Raw genomic sequence first — 19,866 nt, forward strand, 5'->3', positions numbered from 1 at the left:
GAATTTAATTCCAGCAGATGTCAATTAATACCCATTATGTCTACACTTGGAAAAGCAGAATCCTCCTCGCTCCTTCTTAATACCTGACATTCCAGCAGAGATTTATGGAGATTCTCCATAATGGATGCCTCTCGCTGTTTACGTGGCATCCATTACTCACCTTTAAAAGAATGCCCTTTGTGTGGGCTTTTCAAACAACTGCACTCACAAGCTCAAAAGATCGGTGCGGTTTGCGTCCTACTAAATACCTTTGTGTCTTCCCAGCGCATATGTTCAGAGCCCTTATGCTAATGAGTTTCCCAGCAGGAAACCACCACAGAGCCTTAAGGGAAGTGGAAATAGGACTTACTTGAGTGTGAACTGCTCCACCGTTGAGTTTGGCACCAAGTACAGGTAGATGTTCAGAGTCTCCCCAGGTTTTAACGGCTTTTCAGGCAGCCTCAGGAAGAGGTTCTTGTCCAGCTGCTTGTCCACCACCAGTTGCTCTTGACTCTGCTGGTACAGGTTGATGCTCCCAATCCGAAGTAGGGGCTGCTGGGTTGAGCTCTCCGCTCGTGACCCTCCTCCTCGCCTGCTGTAACTCTCCCCGCACTCCCCTTTGCTGTCCGGGTCATGGAGGGTGTAGTATAGCTCCGCCTGCAGGGTCTCCCCAGTCATTTCCAGACCATCAGAGACCGAAGACTTCCTACGGCCTAAGGGTGCCACGTTGACGTTGAACCAGGTGGAGGGAAGATCCAGTTGGGCCAAGCACTGCGCCAGATTCCCTTGGAGCCTGCAAGAAGTCTTGATTTCCCGAACATCTCGGAAGGCATGCAGCCTCACGCACGGCAGCTTGTCTTGGACCTTAAAGTCGTCCCAGTCTCGGCCTGCAATGTAAAACAGCACCTGGACCACTGGATTGCTTGCAAACACTTTGGACTGGACGATGAAGGCCCGCACCTTCCAGTTCACCGTCAGCCTACCCGGGATATCCAAGGGACTCGACGGCTGCAGAAGGTCTTTGGAGAGGGTCTGGTCCTGTGTGAAAGGACCCAGGGAGATGTTAACTGAGGGTAACTCCTTAGTCTGAAAGACGACAAAGCTCTCAGAGCGCTGCAATGGGTGGCCTCCAGAGCCCCCTCGGACCGGGGCTCGGCTCTCCTGGAGAAAAAAGGCCAGTTGGGTGTTGTAGAGCTTGAAGCTGGCGGGGAGGTACATGTCTGGAGGGCTGGAGGTGGCGCTAGCAGCAGGGGCACTGAGGAGGACATCTGAGCTGGTGGGGGAAACCTTACCTGCAACTACAGACACAGAAAAAAATATGTCAGATACCAGCAGCCTGAGCTGGAAGGCATACATTCAGGATATCACACTGAAATCAGAGATTGTTCCCACAACAGAAGATGAACTCTGTGATTACTGGCACTTAAGCAAGTGACTCACTGTTACACTTAGGCACAAGCATTTATGTTGCTTAACTAGAAATCAGCTGATAAGTAGAGACAAAGCAAGACAAAGGAGAGACAGAGGGAAATGCAGTGGAGCCAGACAGAATCAAAGATTGAGTCATCTACATTCAGAAACAAGGAAACATCAACATAATCCAAATATGTCGAGTTGAACAAAGGGGTAGTACAGGCCAAGTTTAATGGAGATTCATGTTATTAGGCTGTTTGTATGTGGGACAATGTATGTTTCCCTGTCCAATACCATATTGTACAGAGACAGCATTGATTTCTAAATCCCGTACCCTCAGGATAAACTATCCTAGACTAAGCTTAATCAATTCCTCTGTACTCGCAATGCTTTTGGTCATCCCCTGGCTGAGTCTGGGAGACAGTGAGCTACTTTGACAAAACCACAAGTATCTGAAGGAAAAGCTAGCCAAAGCATGAATGGGTTATAAATCTTTCAGCGCGATAAAATTCCTCATATCAAACAGCCATAAAACGGGACAAGCGCAGAGGCTGCCTGGTGTTATTTGAGGCCACAAAAACGAACAGAAGACCATAAACAAAAACATCTCACGTTAGTTCCCTGCAAGCTATCGCATGCAATCTGTTCAAAGCCGGAGCCTGCTTTCACAACAAATAGCTCCGAATGCAACATACTTATCAGAATTGCTAGAAACAGGAGCCATGGCCTGTCTTTCCAGTCCAGTAGAGCAACAAACCGTCCCATAGTACAGCAGTGTTCGGTTCACAGCCTTCTCGAAAGAACATCCATAAAAACTTAAGAGACTATCTCCAAAAGATTCCAAAGTTGGTAGATTCCTTGAAAGGATATGTATTCCCAAAACTTCCGGCTTTGAAAAGTTAAAGTAGTTAGTTGTAATCCATCCATGTCACAATTCCAGGGAATTCAAGCTCTGGGAGAGTTCCTGTGAAACTCTGGCACTGCTCCTTATGCTCCAGCATGGTGAAGTCTACCACCACTCACTCTGTGAAACTAAGCCACTCTAGCTCTCTGTGTGGCCCCTGCTTGAGCTTGGCTCCTCCTAGCAGCTCTAGTCACTCCTCCCAGCCGGAGACAAAAGCCCAGACACCGCCCTGTCTCGCCACACCTTGCCCCGGCTCTATAATCACCACTTTAGCTCCTAGCGAGTAGTTCTGCAAAAGCACAGGCCTCCCAGGACATCGACACCATCCTGACTACAAACTCCCCTACTCCATTTATCTTCTCCCACTGGACATGTTGAAGCAGACACCGTGCCTGGGAGTGAGTGTGCCTGTGTTCCAGGGTGTGGTGGGGGAGGGTTACATTACTCGACCGCCTTCAGGCAGAGAAGAGAGAGAAAGAGAGAGAGAGAGAGAGAGGGAGAGACAAACAGGGGATTAGCGGGAAGATCACTGATGAATTAGCTCTCCTCAGCTTTCCCCCGTCCAAAGACTTCTGAGAAATACATTTGAATGAAGGTGGTGGAAAAAACGGGGAGGGGGAGGGGGTAGGGGTAGCAATTCCCCTCCTACAACACTCCAGAAGCCGGCTTCTCTACAGCAGAGAGAGGGAAGAAAAGAAATCTGCATATGTGGGTAGTCCCCTCACTAAATAATGATTTTCTTGGCCACAACAATAGGGAAATCCAGCACAATGTCAAAACAAAAATAAATAAATAAATAAAGCCTACTACAGCATTCTGGACATGCTCGGATCCCTCCGCTGGTTATGGCATTTGTTCCGAGTGCCACTTCTAATAGGCAGCCACAAAAAGAAGTTTGTAGCAAGGCCCCACACGTAAACACTTCTTTCACAGAGAGCTGCTGTCAGCTCTATTCCGCCGCTGAAGGTTACTATCTTATTCGCTTTCAATGGAAGCGCCCTGATTGTAAAAGCCTGGATTGAGTTTCACTCTCATACCAAGCTTGGAGCACCTTTGGCACAGTTGTAGACTGCGGCGTGAGAAATGAATACCTCCTAAAGGGATGAGCTAATGCCTCTGAAAGCCAATCCATTACAAATACATTAGCCGCTATGGAGTGACTTTCCCAGGCCTCTTGAATACGCAGGTGGACCGGCATCTATAGTTGCAATAGTTTCTTCCTATAATTCCAGCAGCTCAGGGGCATAAATTTCTGCTGTTAACATCTAGGGACTGTCATTAGAGCAGCTACAGATGGGATTACAACATGAAACCAAAAGTCTGCACCGTTCCGCTTCCTATTAGGCCTCTGGGTCTCATAGTGTGTCTGATGTTACAGGATATGCATCACTTAAGGTATGGGACATGGCTCGAGCTGGGCCTCAGGGATTCCCCTTTGAAGCCACCTCCTTCCATAAGGTTTGTGGGGGAAATAAAGGACACGTCACTCTCTTGGCATCCCTGAGGTGAACAACGTTAAATACATTGTTCCATAAAAAAAACTGCCCTGGTTTCTTCATTATCCTGGTTGCCATTCCTTTCTACATAAATGGAGTAGCTCACCACCAACCTCACTTCCACCGAGAGGTTCCACTGAGCGAACATCTGCACGGCCCACTTAACACCATGCACTAGTGATCCCACCTACACACCTGTCTTTAACTGGAGGATGCATTACAGTTGCTGGTATTAGCTTCTTAAGCAGGCCCTAGAAAAAGGGAACGTACAGAGCACCTTCCCACCATCAATAATGTGTCTGGCTCAACAGTACCTCCCAGGCACAATCTATGAAATAGTTCGGAGAGTGAGAAACCACCCTAAAATCAAGATACTCAGCGTTTACTGAGCCCACCCTGTGCCTTTCTTACGGCTTCTAATGTAAACATATGAAGGAACAAATATGGAACTATGTAGTAAACGAAATAGTGTCAAACCAACCATACTTTAGATTCTTCAAAGTAGCCACCTTTTGCTTTGATGACAGTTTTGCACACTCTCAGTGTTCTCTCACTGTGTTTGACTGGTACTATGTGTGTGTGTGTGTGTGTGTGTATACATATATAAACAAACACTACGGACTAGACCTTGCTTCAATCTTGAAAGATCAGAGACCCCTGGTGGAAGATGGAAAGATTTAAAAAGAATCTTGCTTCTGACTTATAGGAGGCTTGGGAAATTATCCAAATAATTTTACTTGGTAGGACTCAGTAACAAAGGACAGGTTCCATTCGGATCCTTGTACTAGAATGTACCCAGAGGAAATAGGAGGAGATGAAATGGGTTTGATGGATGATGATGTTGTGAGAGTGGGCGGTACACGGCAGGTGATCAAATGTTATAGTAATGCGATGTGAAAAGTAAATCAAGGTACAGCAGTTGCAAAGAGAGTGTTGTTCATTTTGCGGGTGTTGGCGCTTCATAACTCAACGCTACATGTTGTTGCATTAGTCAGACTGAAGTTAGATTTGATTCCGTCAATTTGTTTGTGTAGTGGTGACGAATAACGCCGGGACACTGAGGCAGAGCAAAACAGAGGCTTTCTGAAGAGTTGCTTAAGCTGGGTAAAGGGACGAGAATCTACAGTGTTCTGAATCTTACATATACATTAATTGGGATTTGGCAGATTCCAGTTTTATCACAGATGTAGCATAAGGTAGTGTTCAGAGTCTTGCTCAAGGACTCATGGTGTTACATATACTACCACTGTACTACACTGGACAGACCAGATGAAACTCTAACCGTACCTCACGGATCAATCCACAATAATGCACTGAGGATTTCATTAACGGACAAATATGACTCAACCACAATTCACAATCCTCATCGGGGACCGGGATGCCGGATGGCTCAACACATGGCCCACCAAACCTTTTGATCCACAGCTACGCTTAACAAGGAGCGGTCGCCATGATCCGTGGGCTTGTGAATGAGCAGTGGCCTGAGCTAGCATGACAAACAACAGTTGTAAATGAAGTGATTAGCATGAGAAACAGGCACTAGCCTGGCGACCGCTGTCGTCCTAGCAGGCATTCTACAGCCGGGAGATGAAATCCTCCACTAAATAATGAAGCTTAATCAATGAGCGTAGCATAACAACAAGGAGGCTAGTGCTAGCTTCCTGGAAGGTGTCGATACAAGTGGCCTTTAATGTGAGGAACTGGAAGCAAGGCACATTCTCCGAGGCTGGAGAAATGATGCTGGTACTGCTTGGTAGCAGAGGGCAAACTCTCAGGATGGCACTAGCAGATCAAAACTTGGTTGATCATGAAATGAACACACAGCATAGTGTAACTAGACTTTTTCATTTAAAATGGTTCACTATACGGCCAAACAGTGTGACACGTGTATACTGTTTTTTTTACTTAAATTAAACATATCAGTAGGCTTTTCTCCCTTTGCTACCTGCCTGTATTCTTTAACAATTCTCTGCAGATTTCTTTAAAGTCAGGTACGGATTTTGGGTGATAAAAACGATCCCAAATGCCAGGATCACAAAGTTCATCCCATAGGAAGTGCATGGTGCTTACTCCACAGAACATATAGTTCCACAGCTCCGTCATGCGAATACCACAAATGAAACTCTGAACGACTGACTTTAACAACAATAACAACTAAAATTCTTTAAATGTGAACACCCAGAAATAAAACACATTCAGAGCTGGCAGGAAGATGCCTGTTCTTACGGTTGAAAACTGATTTTCAGACATGCCACTTTCCTTTGTAAGAGTAGCTATTACAAATATATTGCTATAAAGGCTGGTCACGGTGTTCCTTTTGGTCTCTGTGCTGTAGACTTTCCTTCCTCTCTATCGCTGTCCCAGCAGCAGGGTTATCCTGATAGCAAATGCAGTACCGAGGCTTTCCCCTGAAGTCAGTTCTTGGGAAATGGAAGGAAAGTAAATGGGAAGGATTTGGCCTCCTGCAATGTGACAGGTTCTCAATCTGAAGCCAGGTGTCTGTGTAACAACACAGTCTTTTATTAAAATTCTAAAAGAAAATTCCAACATTTCTTTAAAAAGAAACAATAGGAATTTATGTGAAAAATAATTAAAAAACAGACCACTCTGCTTACAAGTCTCATGCTGGGGAAAAAAAAAATATATATATATATATATAGGTGGCCTGATGGCTTTAAAGACTTCATGTTACTGTCTCTAAATTGTTTGTTGTGGTCTCCCTGTGTTTGTGTGGGTTTCCTCCCATGGTCTAAAGACACATATCGGTAGGTGAACTGGCTGGGCTCCACTGTGCAGTTTAAGTTGTATGACTGTGTGTTGTCCTGGAATGAACTTGCACCTTGTCCAGGGTGTGCCCCTGCTATGTACTCAATGTCTCTGGGTAGATTCAAGACCACAGTTACCCTGGACCCTGCGGTTACAGAAGATGAATGAATAAAATCGTTTACTGGGAAAGTGCTACTTTCTGAGAGCTCCACACATACTCAACCAATAACGACATACGAGTGCTGTCCAATATTTTTCTGTTTATCTATAAGATGTAAACATATCATGCAAAGTTATGCTAAAGGCGTGGGAAGCAGGTACATAAACAGGAAATAAAATGAAGCTGAGCTTCCAGAAGTCACGGAAAAGCGATGTAAGCCAGTCACCCCTCTTTTTTTTCCTTTAACCTGATTCAGGAGCGGTGATGTATGCGAAGCTGCATTTAAGTCCACACAGGGGACAGGAGGAGACTAGGGCTGGGGGAGTGAAGTAGGACTTGTTCAAGGGCAGAAGATGAAACACTGGGACTGGTCTTTAAAGCGAGACAGAGGACTGGACACTAGGGTCCTTAACGTGAGTGGGCAGAAACTTTTGCAAGAGCCTGGTTCTCCTGGCTAATCTCTAACCTTCATGGTTTCAAGAGAGCTTGCCTTTTAAGTTCCTGTAGATATTAACTGGGTTCTAATAAGGTTTGTAATGGGCCCCGCAGACGTCTGGCTCAACCGAGCGTGGGATGTTTACCACATCTTGTTGCTCCACATACGCAGCACAATTAAATATGTATCTTGCGTCGGATTGCTCCATTAGGAGGGTGAACTGGACGTTTCAGACTTATGCAACAGCATGTTAAACACTTAGCGATGCTCTTATTACTTAGGTTGGAGTAATCATAATGCAGGGAAACAGACGAGGGCAGTAATGAATGAAATAAATCATTCAAATATTGAACAGAGCAGGAGATTAAATACATGAGCATTCTATCCCTTATACAAGTAAAGACAGAAAGGCGAAGAGGACAAGTGGAGTAAGGGACCACTCAGTAATTTCTTTAAGACATCTCACATTAAGATAATTTTTGATGAGTAAATGCTTCCACTGAATGTATAACAGAATACAGAAATCTGTAGTCACTTGCTCATCCAATGTCCTTCCACAATCAATCATTCCTCAGGAAAAACCTTCAATGTCAATAATAAAAGAGCTCTTTTCCACGTCGAAGTCTTGCAAATAAAAACAGGAAAATGCTCTTTTCAGTTACTTCACAGCAACGCTGAAACCGAGCAACCCCTCTGCCACAAGAAGGTATTAATAATCAGTAATATCAGCTCAGAAGTGACATATTGGGTCGTACAAATGAATAATATTACCTCTGAGCATTTAACTTCAAACCCAAACTATGTCGGGGATTAGGAGGATAAACTGAAAAAGACTCAAGTTTCCCCAGAACTATTTTCTAATTGCACTGCTTCCAAAACAACATCCTCCATACACAGCTGTAGGTTCTGGCTTTGTATTTTGGGTGGGAACCTTGTCTACAATGGCACACCACAGTTTTTTTACTTGTATCCACATCACAGCATGGCGGATCCACTTGGAATGTGATTGTGAGACCAGAGCCTATTTATGAACCCGACTTCAAATAAAACATAAGGATTGGTATTTACACGAGGTGCCGCATCAAAAAGCTACACATTATAAGCCATATGTTGATCTAGACAGCGACATATGTCCTTGAACTGGTGCTATGGGCGGTTCCAATATCATTCCACAACTGATACAGTATAATGCAAATCATAAACCAACACTTAGGGCTGGACAATAAATCAGTGTCAATATATATCATAATATAAAATGTTTCAATAACAATGATGTGATTTTTTTACACACATTTTCAATATTTCAATATACATTATTTACAGTGGTGCAGCAGGTAGTGTCGCAGTCACAAAGCTCCAGGGACCTGGAGGTTGTGGGTTCGATTCCCGCTCCGGGTGACTGTCTGTGAGGAGTTGGTGTGTTCTCCCTGTGTCTGCGTGGGTTTCCTCCGGGTGCTCCGGTTTCCTCCCACAGTCCAAAAACACACGTTGGTAGGTGGATTGGCAACTCCAAAGTGTCCGTAGGTGTGAGTGTGTGAGTGAATGTGTGTGTGTGTGTTTGTGTTGCCCTGTGAAGGACTGGCGCCCCCTCCAGGGTGTATTCCCGCCTTGCGCCCAAAGATTCCAGGTAGGCTCTGGACCCACCACGACCCTGAACTGGATAAGCGGTTACAGATAATGAATCAATATTGACAAAACCAAGAGGTTTTTGTTTGAAGGTGATGTCATGTTGCTTTCAGTTCATGGCAGTTTTTATGTGGCTTTTTTATTATTCATATCTGATTTATATCGTATTGAGCGAAATTAAGAAATCCTTTGTGATATAAATTTTGGCCGTATTGTCGAGCTCTACCAGCACTGTTTACATGCCTCCAGTTTTTGTTCAGGGAAAAAGTGAGCTGCTGGCATTAAGACAACATAAAAGAAGGGCATGGTATTAGCTCACCAAAGGCAGTTGCCTGGTTACATTGTAGCTTCACAAGCTAAACTTGGCTGGAATGATTCTGTTGTTATTCTTTATATTAAGCATAAACAATAAAGCCACGGCATGTAGCTGCCAGTGATGCAGATGAGATCAGAGCTACAGGGCCCTAAACAATTCATATACAATTCTGATAGATCCGGAAATGTGCTTGTTCATGAACATTTAGGGCTCATTTCCCAGAATTATCTCATTATTTCAAAGGAAAAGCACAATTCAAACTGCTGTGTTTATTCCCCGTTTGTAAACCACCCCTTATAAACACAAGTGAGAACACAGTCCTGTGTACAACTGGGGGAATTATATATATTCACTACTTTTCTCCAACTGTCATGGGATTAGAGCAGCAAGGTAAGAATGCTGATAGTGTCCTTGTGTCTGTGTGGGTTTCCTCCAGATGCTCAGGTTCATTCCCACAATCCGGACACACATGTTGGTAGGTGGATTGGCTGTGGGAAACTGTCCACGGATGTGAGTATGTGAGTGAATGGGTGAATGTTGTGATGGACTGGCGCACTGTCCCAGGTGTGTCCCTGCCTTGATTCCTCCCTTGCTTCCGGGTAGGTTCCAGACCCACCATGACCTGGATCAGGATGAAGGTACGGCAGAGGTACACTACTGGTCACTAAAGCTACAAACAGTGTAACTGTGTTGTAAAGGTACAACAGTAGTTCTAAAGTCCAGTTGTGTTCCCTACTGGTACATTGAATTATCTTTTTCCAGAGGTTAATTTGTGTAATCATTCATTAAAGGATTGTGTGAAACATAACAACATAAGTCCTGGCATTCCCTAATTATTCATTCATTCATTGTCTGTAACTGCTTATCAAATTCAGGGTCCCGGTGGGCCCGGAGCCTCCCCGTAATCACTGCATGCACCTAACTCCCTAATTAAAGGTACTGAAATGTACCCTTCATGGTACCACCACAGACACAGCAAAAGATACCACCACAGAGACAATTTCCCTGACAGTGCACCCACATTCACGCTCGTCATCATAAAAGTCCTGGTAGGAACAGCATGTATATAACAACCTGCGGTGAGGCCACACTTCATATTGTCAGCTTTGTACCTCACATTAGACCACCTCCACAAAGCACTGGTGAACCCAGGCATAAACTGTGCCCTTGTGCGCCCTCAGAGAACCAAAGCTTTGCTTGCGTGCTGTGAGCTGCAGTGTTCTTTGAGGATCACAGCCTGGAGATTGGGATTTTAAAATAGACACGGGGCATTGCGAAAGTTCCAAAGGCCTAAAAGTGGTATTCAGGACAGCTGTAGTTGGAGGAGGAGAAGTATTTAAACTGTAGCGCATTACAATACTGTGCATGAAATTAAATGATTATTCTACTGTAATACATTATTTTGCACTGCATTACTCCCCTCACTGATGTAATCTAATGGGGCATAGAGACCTTTAGAGATTTAAGTACTCAAGGGTACTGGTGTGCTTTATGTATAAACCACACAACATATGGCTGAGATTAACCTGTTATCCTCAAAGAGAACACACTCATGTTCAATATGGTCCAGCACCACGTTTGGAGTAATATAATTTATAATGACAGTTAGCATATCAGATAAGTGATCTAACTAAGGGACACACACCGAGACACACACGCACACACACACTCCAGCGGCCCAGCAAACCAGGATTGATTTCCCTTTGAAGACTCCTTAATGAGCATGGAAAAAGAAAGCAATATGGATAGACGGGGCCCACAGGGAATGCTAATGGCTCTATTGACAGAGAAGGTGTCTGCTCACGTTGATAAATGGTTACAAAGTAAGTGCATTGTTTTCACCTTCGTACGGAGCGTCTCCAACACTCCAAGACTCTCCTGGCAGTCGGGGACCCTTCGATCGTCCCTCCAAGTGTGATATCAGAGAAACGCTTCCCAAGGTTACGGCTGTCACATGGTTGTAGGAACATGTGTCAGTATGTGAACATGTGACAACATGAAGAACAACGGCAATCGACGTCAAAACATCTGGCAAAGGGCTTTCTTCTGAACGCTGTGAACAATCATTGTCACTCACACAACCACCAGAGCTTCTTCTTCTTCAGCTTCCTCCAATCATCCAAATAAAGTGAATGATTAAATGACCAAGTGGACAGACTAGAGCATATCTCTAAATTAAGTGCTACCTAAAGATCTATCCACGTGTTGTTGTAAATCAGTTGATCAGCTGGTTCATGGACGGGGACTGACAGGTTGTTGAAAGTCTGTAGATGGTTTGTAGACTTTTGTAGTGTGTCTAAATACGGACCATGCAAATAACCTGCATAGATTTAACAGTAGCTGTTCAAATGTGTTAAACAATAAATATATAACATAATCACGTATAATACTGAATAAATAAATAAATAAATAACAGGCTAAAGAAAATTGGAAAAACCTTCAGTAGCTTCGGTGTAAGTTAATAAACTGAAACCGTAAGCCATCAGGACACATTTCTATTGGTCAGTGCTTATAAAATTCTGGCCCAGTTTAAATGACAGCTGGTATTTTTAAACTGTGCCAGACAATGAATAACATAAACAATAGGGATCCTGAGGTTTTGTCGGGAGAGTGTTGGAGCATTTCTACTGAATGTGTGCTGAAGTTGACTGGCTAGCACAGACAGGGAAAGAGCTCCAGAGTTTAGAAGCTTTAGAACAAAGAGAGACACTTGACACAAGCTTGCACTCCGAATGCCAAAGTAGGAAGTGGGGAGAAAAAAAAAAACGGCGGGAAAACAAGCCACCTTTGTTTCTCAGTCTTCGGGTCTCACACTTCGTTTTTCTCCTGGTTCCCATGGCGATGGACCCCCCAAAAAATCGGGGCCAAGTCGCCATAACAACCGAGGAGAAGTGTGGGGTCCTTATGAGAGCCCTGCCAAGAAAATAATGGGATACTACCCCCCCACCTCAATATTTTCTCCGATTCTATCAGCCAGGCTATCGATTCAGAGAGATTAAGCAGATTAAAGCCCACCTGGCTCCACTGTGGCCCACAACAGTGCTATTCATTACAGTCGGAGCTTTTTTTTTCCCTTTGCCCCGAATTGTTTTTGTGGAAGAAATGCCGCAGCCCGGACTAAAGGCAGAATGACTGGCTTAAGCTGCTGCGGCTTTGGTGATAGTCCCCTCCCTTTGAAAAGCTGCTTATCGGCATTGCTAAACATCATTGTAGAAACCTTTAAGCCTTGAATATTGCTGTTGAGTTCAGAAAAGATCGTGATCTCAGCTTCCCCCGTGGCGTGGGTGGGAAAACTGCTCGCTTTGGAGAGAGGGAGTGGGTGAGAGAAAGAGAGAGAGATAGAGAGTTAGAAGTAAGAAGTAAGAGAAAGAGAGAGACACACAGAGAAAGAGTGACAGCTTCTTTTATTCTCACATTGGCTAATGAGCCAAATCCAGCTGAATATAAATGAGGATATTCCATTGATTCCTATGGCAAGCTCATGTAATATATATGTATATAATGTATCATGTACACATCTGAATCAGTTAGACATCAGAAGTGGATTGATCAGATTAAACTACTGATGAGCGAAATACAGAATCAAGAGCAATGAAGAAAATGATCCAAAAGGAGGGGAAAAACCCTGGAGAAGCAGCAACAAAAATGCAACCCCAGTTTCAAATTACACAACAAAAGCATTCATCAAACATATGCCCACACTTTACACCATCTCTCAGCTCACTGTACTGGCAAATCTGTCAGTTCATGTGATATATCTGGTCAGTCTGCATTCTCCTCTGACAAATGTTACATTAGCAGCATTTTGAAAAGATCATTTCTTGGTGGAAACACGTGTCCATGTCCTTTAGCATAAGGCCGGTTTTAAACCAGGAGGGGAGGGGTGGGGGGGTGCGGGTTAGTGTGTACTAATGGGGGAGATTAACTGATGGGTGAATCTAGTGTTCAGTACTAATTGTCAGTAATAATAATAGTCAGTAAAATAAAAATCCTATCAGTATTTTGAGGTTTATTTGAAATCAGTGGGGCTAAACATATCTGGGCATAAGAAAATCATAGAGAGATATCACTGGGCCTACAGGTATGCATCACTAATGATGTATTAAGCGCCTCAGCTCATGATAAGCCCAAAGCTGAGGTGATTCTGGGTAGAGAGGAAATGTCAGGGGAAGGTCTCTGGTACACAACATGGCTCTGTGGCTTTCCACTGCTGAGATTAATAATGATTCCACCAACATGCAGGGTTCATAATCACCGCAGACACTGTCGATGCTCAAAGCAGGACTAAGATTCAGCGACAAACCAGTTCAGCCACTGAAACAGACTCGCACTCTCTGCTAAACTGGCAGCCCTCATGCACCAGTGTTGACTGTACATCCTCAAATATTGCCCCAGCACACAATCATGATTCAACAGAGATCTAACAAGATTTTCTGTGTGAGCTCAGCAAAGAGAGGCGCTCACGTATAGGAGCAGGCAAAAATTTGGGTACACCCGGTAACGTGAAACGCTTTGTTGACTGTGCAAGTGTGGCACATCCTGTTGTTTTCACACAGTCAATAAATCTTGCCATTTGACTAACAATTGTAGAATTAGCATGCTAATAATAATGCTACCATAAACATCCTAGGAACATTATTTTTTCTCTGTTTCCTTGGAAAGTCCAGCGTAGTCAAAGCCCCAGACCCTGGGTTGAGTTTACTGGATGGCCTTTTATGACTTTGTAAAGCAGCTAGAGGAACGTGGCTAATGTATCTCATTTATCCTGTGTGTGGTCTCAGTGTCTCCTTACACTTTGTTTACAGTGTAAACTACTGCATCTGTGGAACATATTCATGAACTTTTAATGAGGGCCATCACAAATAAGCTCCACTGGCATCAATACGCTGGAATCAACATGGTCTGCAAGGCTATTTGCCTATAATTGCCTGTTTATGTCTTTAATTCATATCGAGCAGCTGAAGAGCGCTGTTGAATATTCATCTGAAAAACAAAACAAAAAAAAAAACCCAAAAACATAACAAAACCCTGTCTCTGATGGACCATAGGTTCTACCGAAGAAAACAAAACAAACATTTTTCCTTCGCCTGTTTTTAAATATGACCATTAGGAACACAGGCCTATGATCAGCAGTGCTGAAATACCCATTCCAGAAAGTGGTAGAGACCACTTATTTTCCAAGGGTACTTAGTGTCTTTGACCAAGAGGGAGTCCACTCACAGTGCACTCTGTGCATGTTGAAAATCAGATGCAACATTCATCCTCCGAGTCAATTACAAGTTAGCACTGCAGCCTGAAATGGAGAAGAGAAACACACATTCCTGAACTAGCTTTCAGAAATGATATTAGTGTCTTTATGTAATATTATGTTGCATCCCCTCAACTTTGATTTGAGAAATAAGACTATTTATTTACAACCCTGTCCTGAGGCCAATTAAAATAGCCCAAGGGACTTGATTAAAGCTCTTTTGGGACACTTTCAGGATGACAGCATTATGTGAGATAAAACCAGAAACTTTACTAAGAAGTGAACAATTACCAGTTGAAAGAATTTCATAACACTGAACATGGATCCTATTTACGGATGAAACCCCACCCTTCAGCATAAAGAGCCAATCAGCTTGCTGTTAACAAATAAAGTCCTGCCCTCCAGCAATAAGATGCAATCAGATTGCTGGTAATGGAAAAGCAGTGAAGTCAACTGCAACTACAAGACAAGTCATTAGGGACTTTATTTAAATATGCATTTACTTGTCAAAATCATTGTTTTATTTGTACATTTTACTTAACATATCCTTTTCTCGTTTCAAGTAGATTATTTATTATTTGTAATTGTTTATAAATCTTGTTGAAATATGTCAAAATGTAACTGAAAGTGTCATTTGATTTGACAGTTGTTAACTACATAAAAAGATGCTATAACTACAAGGTTCCTTTAATATGCAGGATATGACACTGATCATAATGCAGGTTATACATTGTGTTCCGTACTTTGGCTTGAGAAAATTCTCTCTAACTGGATCTCAAATAATTTTAAGAAGTTTAGGGCATAGGTGTTCAAATCTGGAGCTTGGATCCAGGTTTCAGGCCCAGATTTTAAAATGGCCGTCCAGTATGTCACTATACCTGCAGCATTTTAAAATGGCCGTCCAGTATGTCACTATACCTGCAGCCTTTTAAAATAGCCATCCAGTATGTCACTATACCTGCAGCATTTTAAAATGGCCGTCCAGTATGTCACTATACCTGCAGCCTTTTAAAATAGCCATCCAGTATGTCACTATACCTGCAGCATTTTAAAATGGCCGTCCAGTATGTCACTATACCTGCAGCATTTTAAAATGGCCGTCCAGTATGTCACTATACCTGCAGCATTTTAAAATGGCCGTCCAGTATGTCACTATACCTGCAGTAGCCCTCGACACAAATACTGCTGCCACTTTTAACCCCCTGGAGTCTGAGGGGTTTTCAGACACCCTGGTGTAGTCTGACATGCCTTGATTGTTTTACAAATTGTACGCATCTGAGAAAAAATCATTTCAAAGTGTTACACATGCATTTTTCAGAACTATCTCTGCAACAACAGTGTTGAATCAGTAAGAGTGTCATACATCTACATTTTGATTAAATTTACTCTAAACTTAGACTTTCCAAAAACCTATTTTCAGAAGTGCTGATATACTGTGAAAAAACACATTCTAAACATTCCTCACCGGGACCTTTGAGGTCAAAACTTTGTGAACACGGGTCTTGGCAACACACTGCTGATTCTACTTTTCATAAATTGTATGTAATTTTATACTTAGGACATAACAAATGTGAGGTGACACTCTGTTTTTCTCAGTCACTGGCTCCTACGTTGCATATGTATGAAGATAGGTGCGAAAACCGAGGTGCGAGGTCCCCACCCCACTGCCTAATGAATGGCCCATTAGCTGTCACTGCCACAGCTGTCAAAAGAGAAGAGACCAGAGGCAGAGTTTATCACAGTTTATTTCAAAAAAAGAGAACTAAACAAGCAATAAAAACAAAAAAATAAATAACTGGCATGAATTAAAATAAATGGAAAATGTGTTCACATGTAAACATAGTGATAATATACTAAAGATAGTCATACTGTATATCCTTGTGTGTGTATATATATTTGAGTCAGTTCAACAAAAGATGCCAGTCTCTAAAACAGTTTCTGTCTGGCTGCATGCAAAGGTAGACATCACACTGTTCACATTTCCATGGGGTTTTTGCATACCACACAGCTGTTCAACAAGCTCTTCCATGAATGCCTTGTGGGTCAGGCTGTCCTGTTGCATAAGTTGTTGTGGAGAATGTAGGCATTGGTAGCAGCAATGTCCAAGAAGTGAAGAAACAGTTTTCTGTACCACTTCAAAGTTTTGTGCTGAGTTGTGTAATGCAAAATGCTAAACTTGCAGAGCAGATGTGGAAGGACCATGTGTTTACACGTTGGTGGTTGCAGACTTGGTTGACGCCGTCGTCTTTGCTTGGAGGTGGAGTATTTTCCACATTTCTGAAAGAAAAATAATAAGAAATGTGAGCTTCTGAGCAGTTACAAAGATTAGCTATTCATGCCAACAGTCACTACAACTAATAATTACTTGTATTTCAAATACAGTACTTGTATATGACCTATGTATAGCAGTACATAGCATAACAAGCTACATAGGATGACACTATTACATTCACACAGGCCATTTACACATGACATTACCACACTAGGCTAAACATATACAGCCATAAGCCACACTTATGGTACTGGAGCCTCGCATGCTAATGTTAGCACTCTCAGCATGCACTCAGATTAGCAACAGGCTACACTTGAATGTCCCGTTTACACAACAGCAGGTTTTTTTTACATTAATTTATGCTTTCATATACAAAGGAATACTTATTTAATTTATTCTTTATTTTAATTTATCCGGAATTCGCGGAGTGTACACAGTGAGCGCGAAGCGTGGGTTTGTTTCATTTGAAAAGAAATATTTCACTTACCCTTCACAAAAATCCTCCTTCGGATCAATCCGCATCTCAAAATAAATCTTTCTTCGTCACTGTCCTCCCCGCTTTCGTCAGATGAGCTGAAATCCTCTTCATTTTCCAGAACAAAGCTCTCCTCCGCAGTGGCTCCAGCTCCCGTGAGTGCGACATGACGAAGCTCCACGTAAACAATTCCGCGACATGTGGCTCTGTATTTGGGCGTTTTCATGCAAATTATCAGCCAATGATCCTCCACTAGCAGCTGCCGAATTACCATAGTGTTAACATATGAATGGCAGAACGCGTCTATGGGCGGAACAAAAAAGCTTGTGCCTCAAAAATGTGCCGGTTGTTGTTTACGCTTCTCTCACAAGAATATAAATATATATATCGTTTCATCCTATATATAGTTGGAAAGTAGACCCTTCAAGGTTTCCGAGGTATGTTGTATTTTTTTTTTAGGATAAAATCTCGCAGAGTTATATACGTGTTTATGTGGAATTTCAATTTTATCCCGCCGGCGGCCTCAAAGGGTTAAGATCTGGACCACTGGCTTTTTACATTAACATCCTTTCTCAGAGCCAGAGCCAGAGTTTTCCAAGCATCCCAGATGAGTCTGCTGCCTCCAACCAAATAGACTTCTGATGTCCACTGCCAACAGCCAACAGCTTGTCAAGCCTCGGCATCTCTCAACAGCTCCCCAGGGGGCAAACTGCCTTCCTAGCAGCTCCCTCGCTCTTGGACAGGCAACCCTGGCAAAATCGGAAGGCTGCAACAGGTTGAATTAACGGCCTTAGTTCCGCCTCATTAGCTCTCAACACAAATAGTGCTGCCACTTTTGCCAGCCACTAACATCCCATCTCCAGTGGTTTCCTCAGACCAGCCTCAAGCAAGACCTCATAAGGAGAAAGGTTGTGGTATTGCTGCTAGGGGTCCTCCTGCGGCTAGGCAACTTCCATTTCTGTGGAAGCATTTGGTTAACTGCAAAGAGGAAAGCTGTCGGTTCAAATGAACTGGATAAAGAGTAACAATTGGAAGTCAATGGCTTGGGAAGGCTGTCTTGATCTTTCTTTCAGAAAGGCGGCAGATAAAAGGAAACAGGCTGCTGCTATTAAATATTCAGGAAACTCTTACAAGGCAAGCATATGTTTTATTGATTGGGTAAAAGCAAGACAATAGAAGCCACGGTTTTAACTTTTAAGAGCCCCTTTGAGTAGAGTTAACTTTTTTTCTTATCCTATATATACAAGAGGCACTTCTTCAGAGAGAGGCTTCTAAAGACGCCTCTTGCTGCACTTTGACGCAGGCATCTGGGGTCACGGCTCCAGGAGCTAATGGACCAATCAGTGGGCTTCCTCCTCGTCCGGAGTCTAGGTTAGCTCCCACTCATGCTGATGGATCATCAGGGGAGATATTAAACCCCTCTTGATGGAGACCCAGAGAAATGGACTGAGAGGAAAGGAAGGAAAACAATGAAAGAGAGCTGAACCAGCTATTTGTTTTCATCCACTATTGCAGACCTGGGAATATACAACGTTTCCGACCAATCGAGCATGTGCGCTTTTGCAAAGTGCTTGTTTTATGCCATCCTGGGCTTTTTCTTTTCTTAAATGGGCCACAGTAGAGAAGACTGTGCCAGCAGGTTGCAGGCCATTCTGCTTTGATAAGCCACTGCAAGCACCTACACTGGAGATCAAGGCCACGTTCAAAACCTGCGTTACAGAACTGGCACATGCCTACGAAAACAAGACCTGGACACTGCTGACCATGTACCATGTGTTCTATGCTGGCGCTCGTTGAAAGGTTGTATGTTCCAGATGGCCACTGTCCTCCTTTCAAGAGCTCACCGGAAGATACACCCACAAGGTGGAAGAAGAAAATGTATGAATGTCAACAGTGCTTCTGAGAGTTATCTGAGCAAAGACAAGAAAATATACATGCCTGATCTTTATTCATTTACGTGGGAACAGGAAGAAACAGGTCAGGGTTTTTATTTATTTATTTTTTTTCACGTTTGTCATATGGTTCATCACTCAATTTTCTGCCTTGAAACAAGATGACATCTGGCAAACTCAAGTATCATCCAGAACCATTTATGTAGTGGTGGTGCAACAGAAAGTGTCACTGCAACACACCCCGCCTCGGGTGAATGACGGTGAGGAGTTTGGTGTATTCTCTGTGTGTGTGTGTGGGTGGGTGGGTTTACTATGTTAAATTGTACAGTGTGTGATGCCCTGTCTAGGATGTGTTCCTGCCTTGCTCAGTTTGGTCTGACCAATAAGCGGTGAGAACATTCTCACGTGGTTTGCGGTGACGCATTTTGGTATGCTTGGATTTTTCAGTGGATGAAAACAAACCAAACCAAGGGGAAACACTCCTAGGTTACTTAACTGATTCAGACCAGAACAAAGGAACTACAGGTGTGAAAATGTCCTAAGACAAAGCAGTACTTTTGAATGCAACACTAGGTGGCATTTCTAGCTTTAAATTATAGCTTTAAAATATTTGTGATGCTTCATTGACCTGTAAGAGGGAGAACAGAGCCTTTGTCAATGCCACTCCGGGCTCAGCACTGCAGACACTAGGGATGCACCGATCCGACATTAGGATTGGATATGAGTCCCAATGTTAACAAAATGAGCTGGATTGGGAATCGATAAATAGGCCGACCCATGAGACAGATATTTTGAAACACACTAAAAAAACTAGCTCTGATGCTAACGGCTGACCAGCTGACCAGATGAGCCCATGTCCAACACTACTCTTGGACAAATTCTA

General features: G+C 43.2%; 1 protein-coding gene across 3 annotated transcripts in view; it reads right to left on the minus strand.

The window, feature by feature from the left end:
* The window catches only part of tmem132e (transmembrane protein 132E), a 293,081-nt gene that overhangs the window by 86,985 nt on the left and 186,230 nt on the right, over nt 1-19,866 (minus strand). For 2 of the 3 annotated variants that reach the window (XM_066660167.1, XM_066660165.1), the window contains exons 1-2: nt 2,088-2,393; nt 350-1,277 (exon numbers count right to left, since the gene is read on the minus strand). In XM_066660167.1, coding sequence (XP_066516264.1) covers nt 350-1,277; nt 2,088-2,157 — 998 coding nt within the window. In that variant the 5' untranslated portion in view covers nt 2,158-2,393. Of the gene's footprint in view, nt 1-349; nt 1,278-2,087; nt 2,394-19,866 lie in introns of those variants that run through there. The other variant, XM_066660166.1, reaches the window with a different exon arrangement.

Source organism: Hoplias malabaricus, chromosome 2 (assembly GCF_029633855.1).
Source record: "Hoplias malabaricus isolate fHopMal1 chromosome 2, fHopMal1.hap1, whole genome shotgun sequence".
Taxonomy (NCBI): domain Eukaryota; kingdom Metazoa; phylum Chordata; class Actinopteri; order Characiformes; family Erythrinidae; genus Hoplias; species Hoplias malabaricus.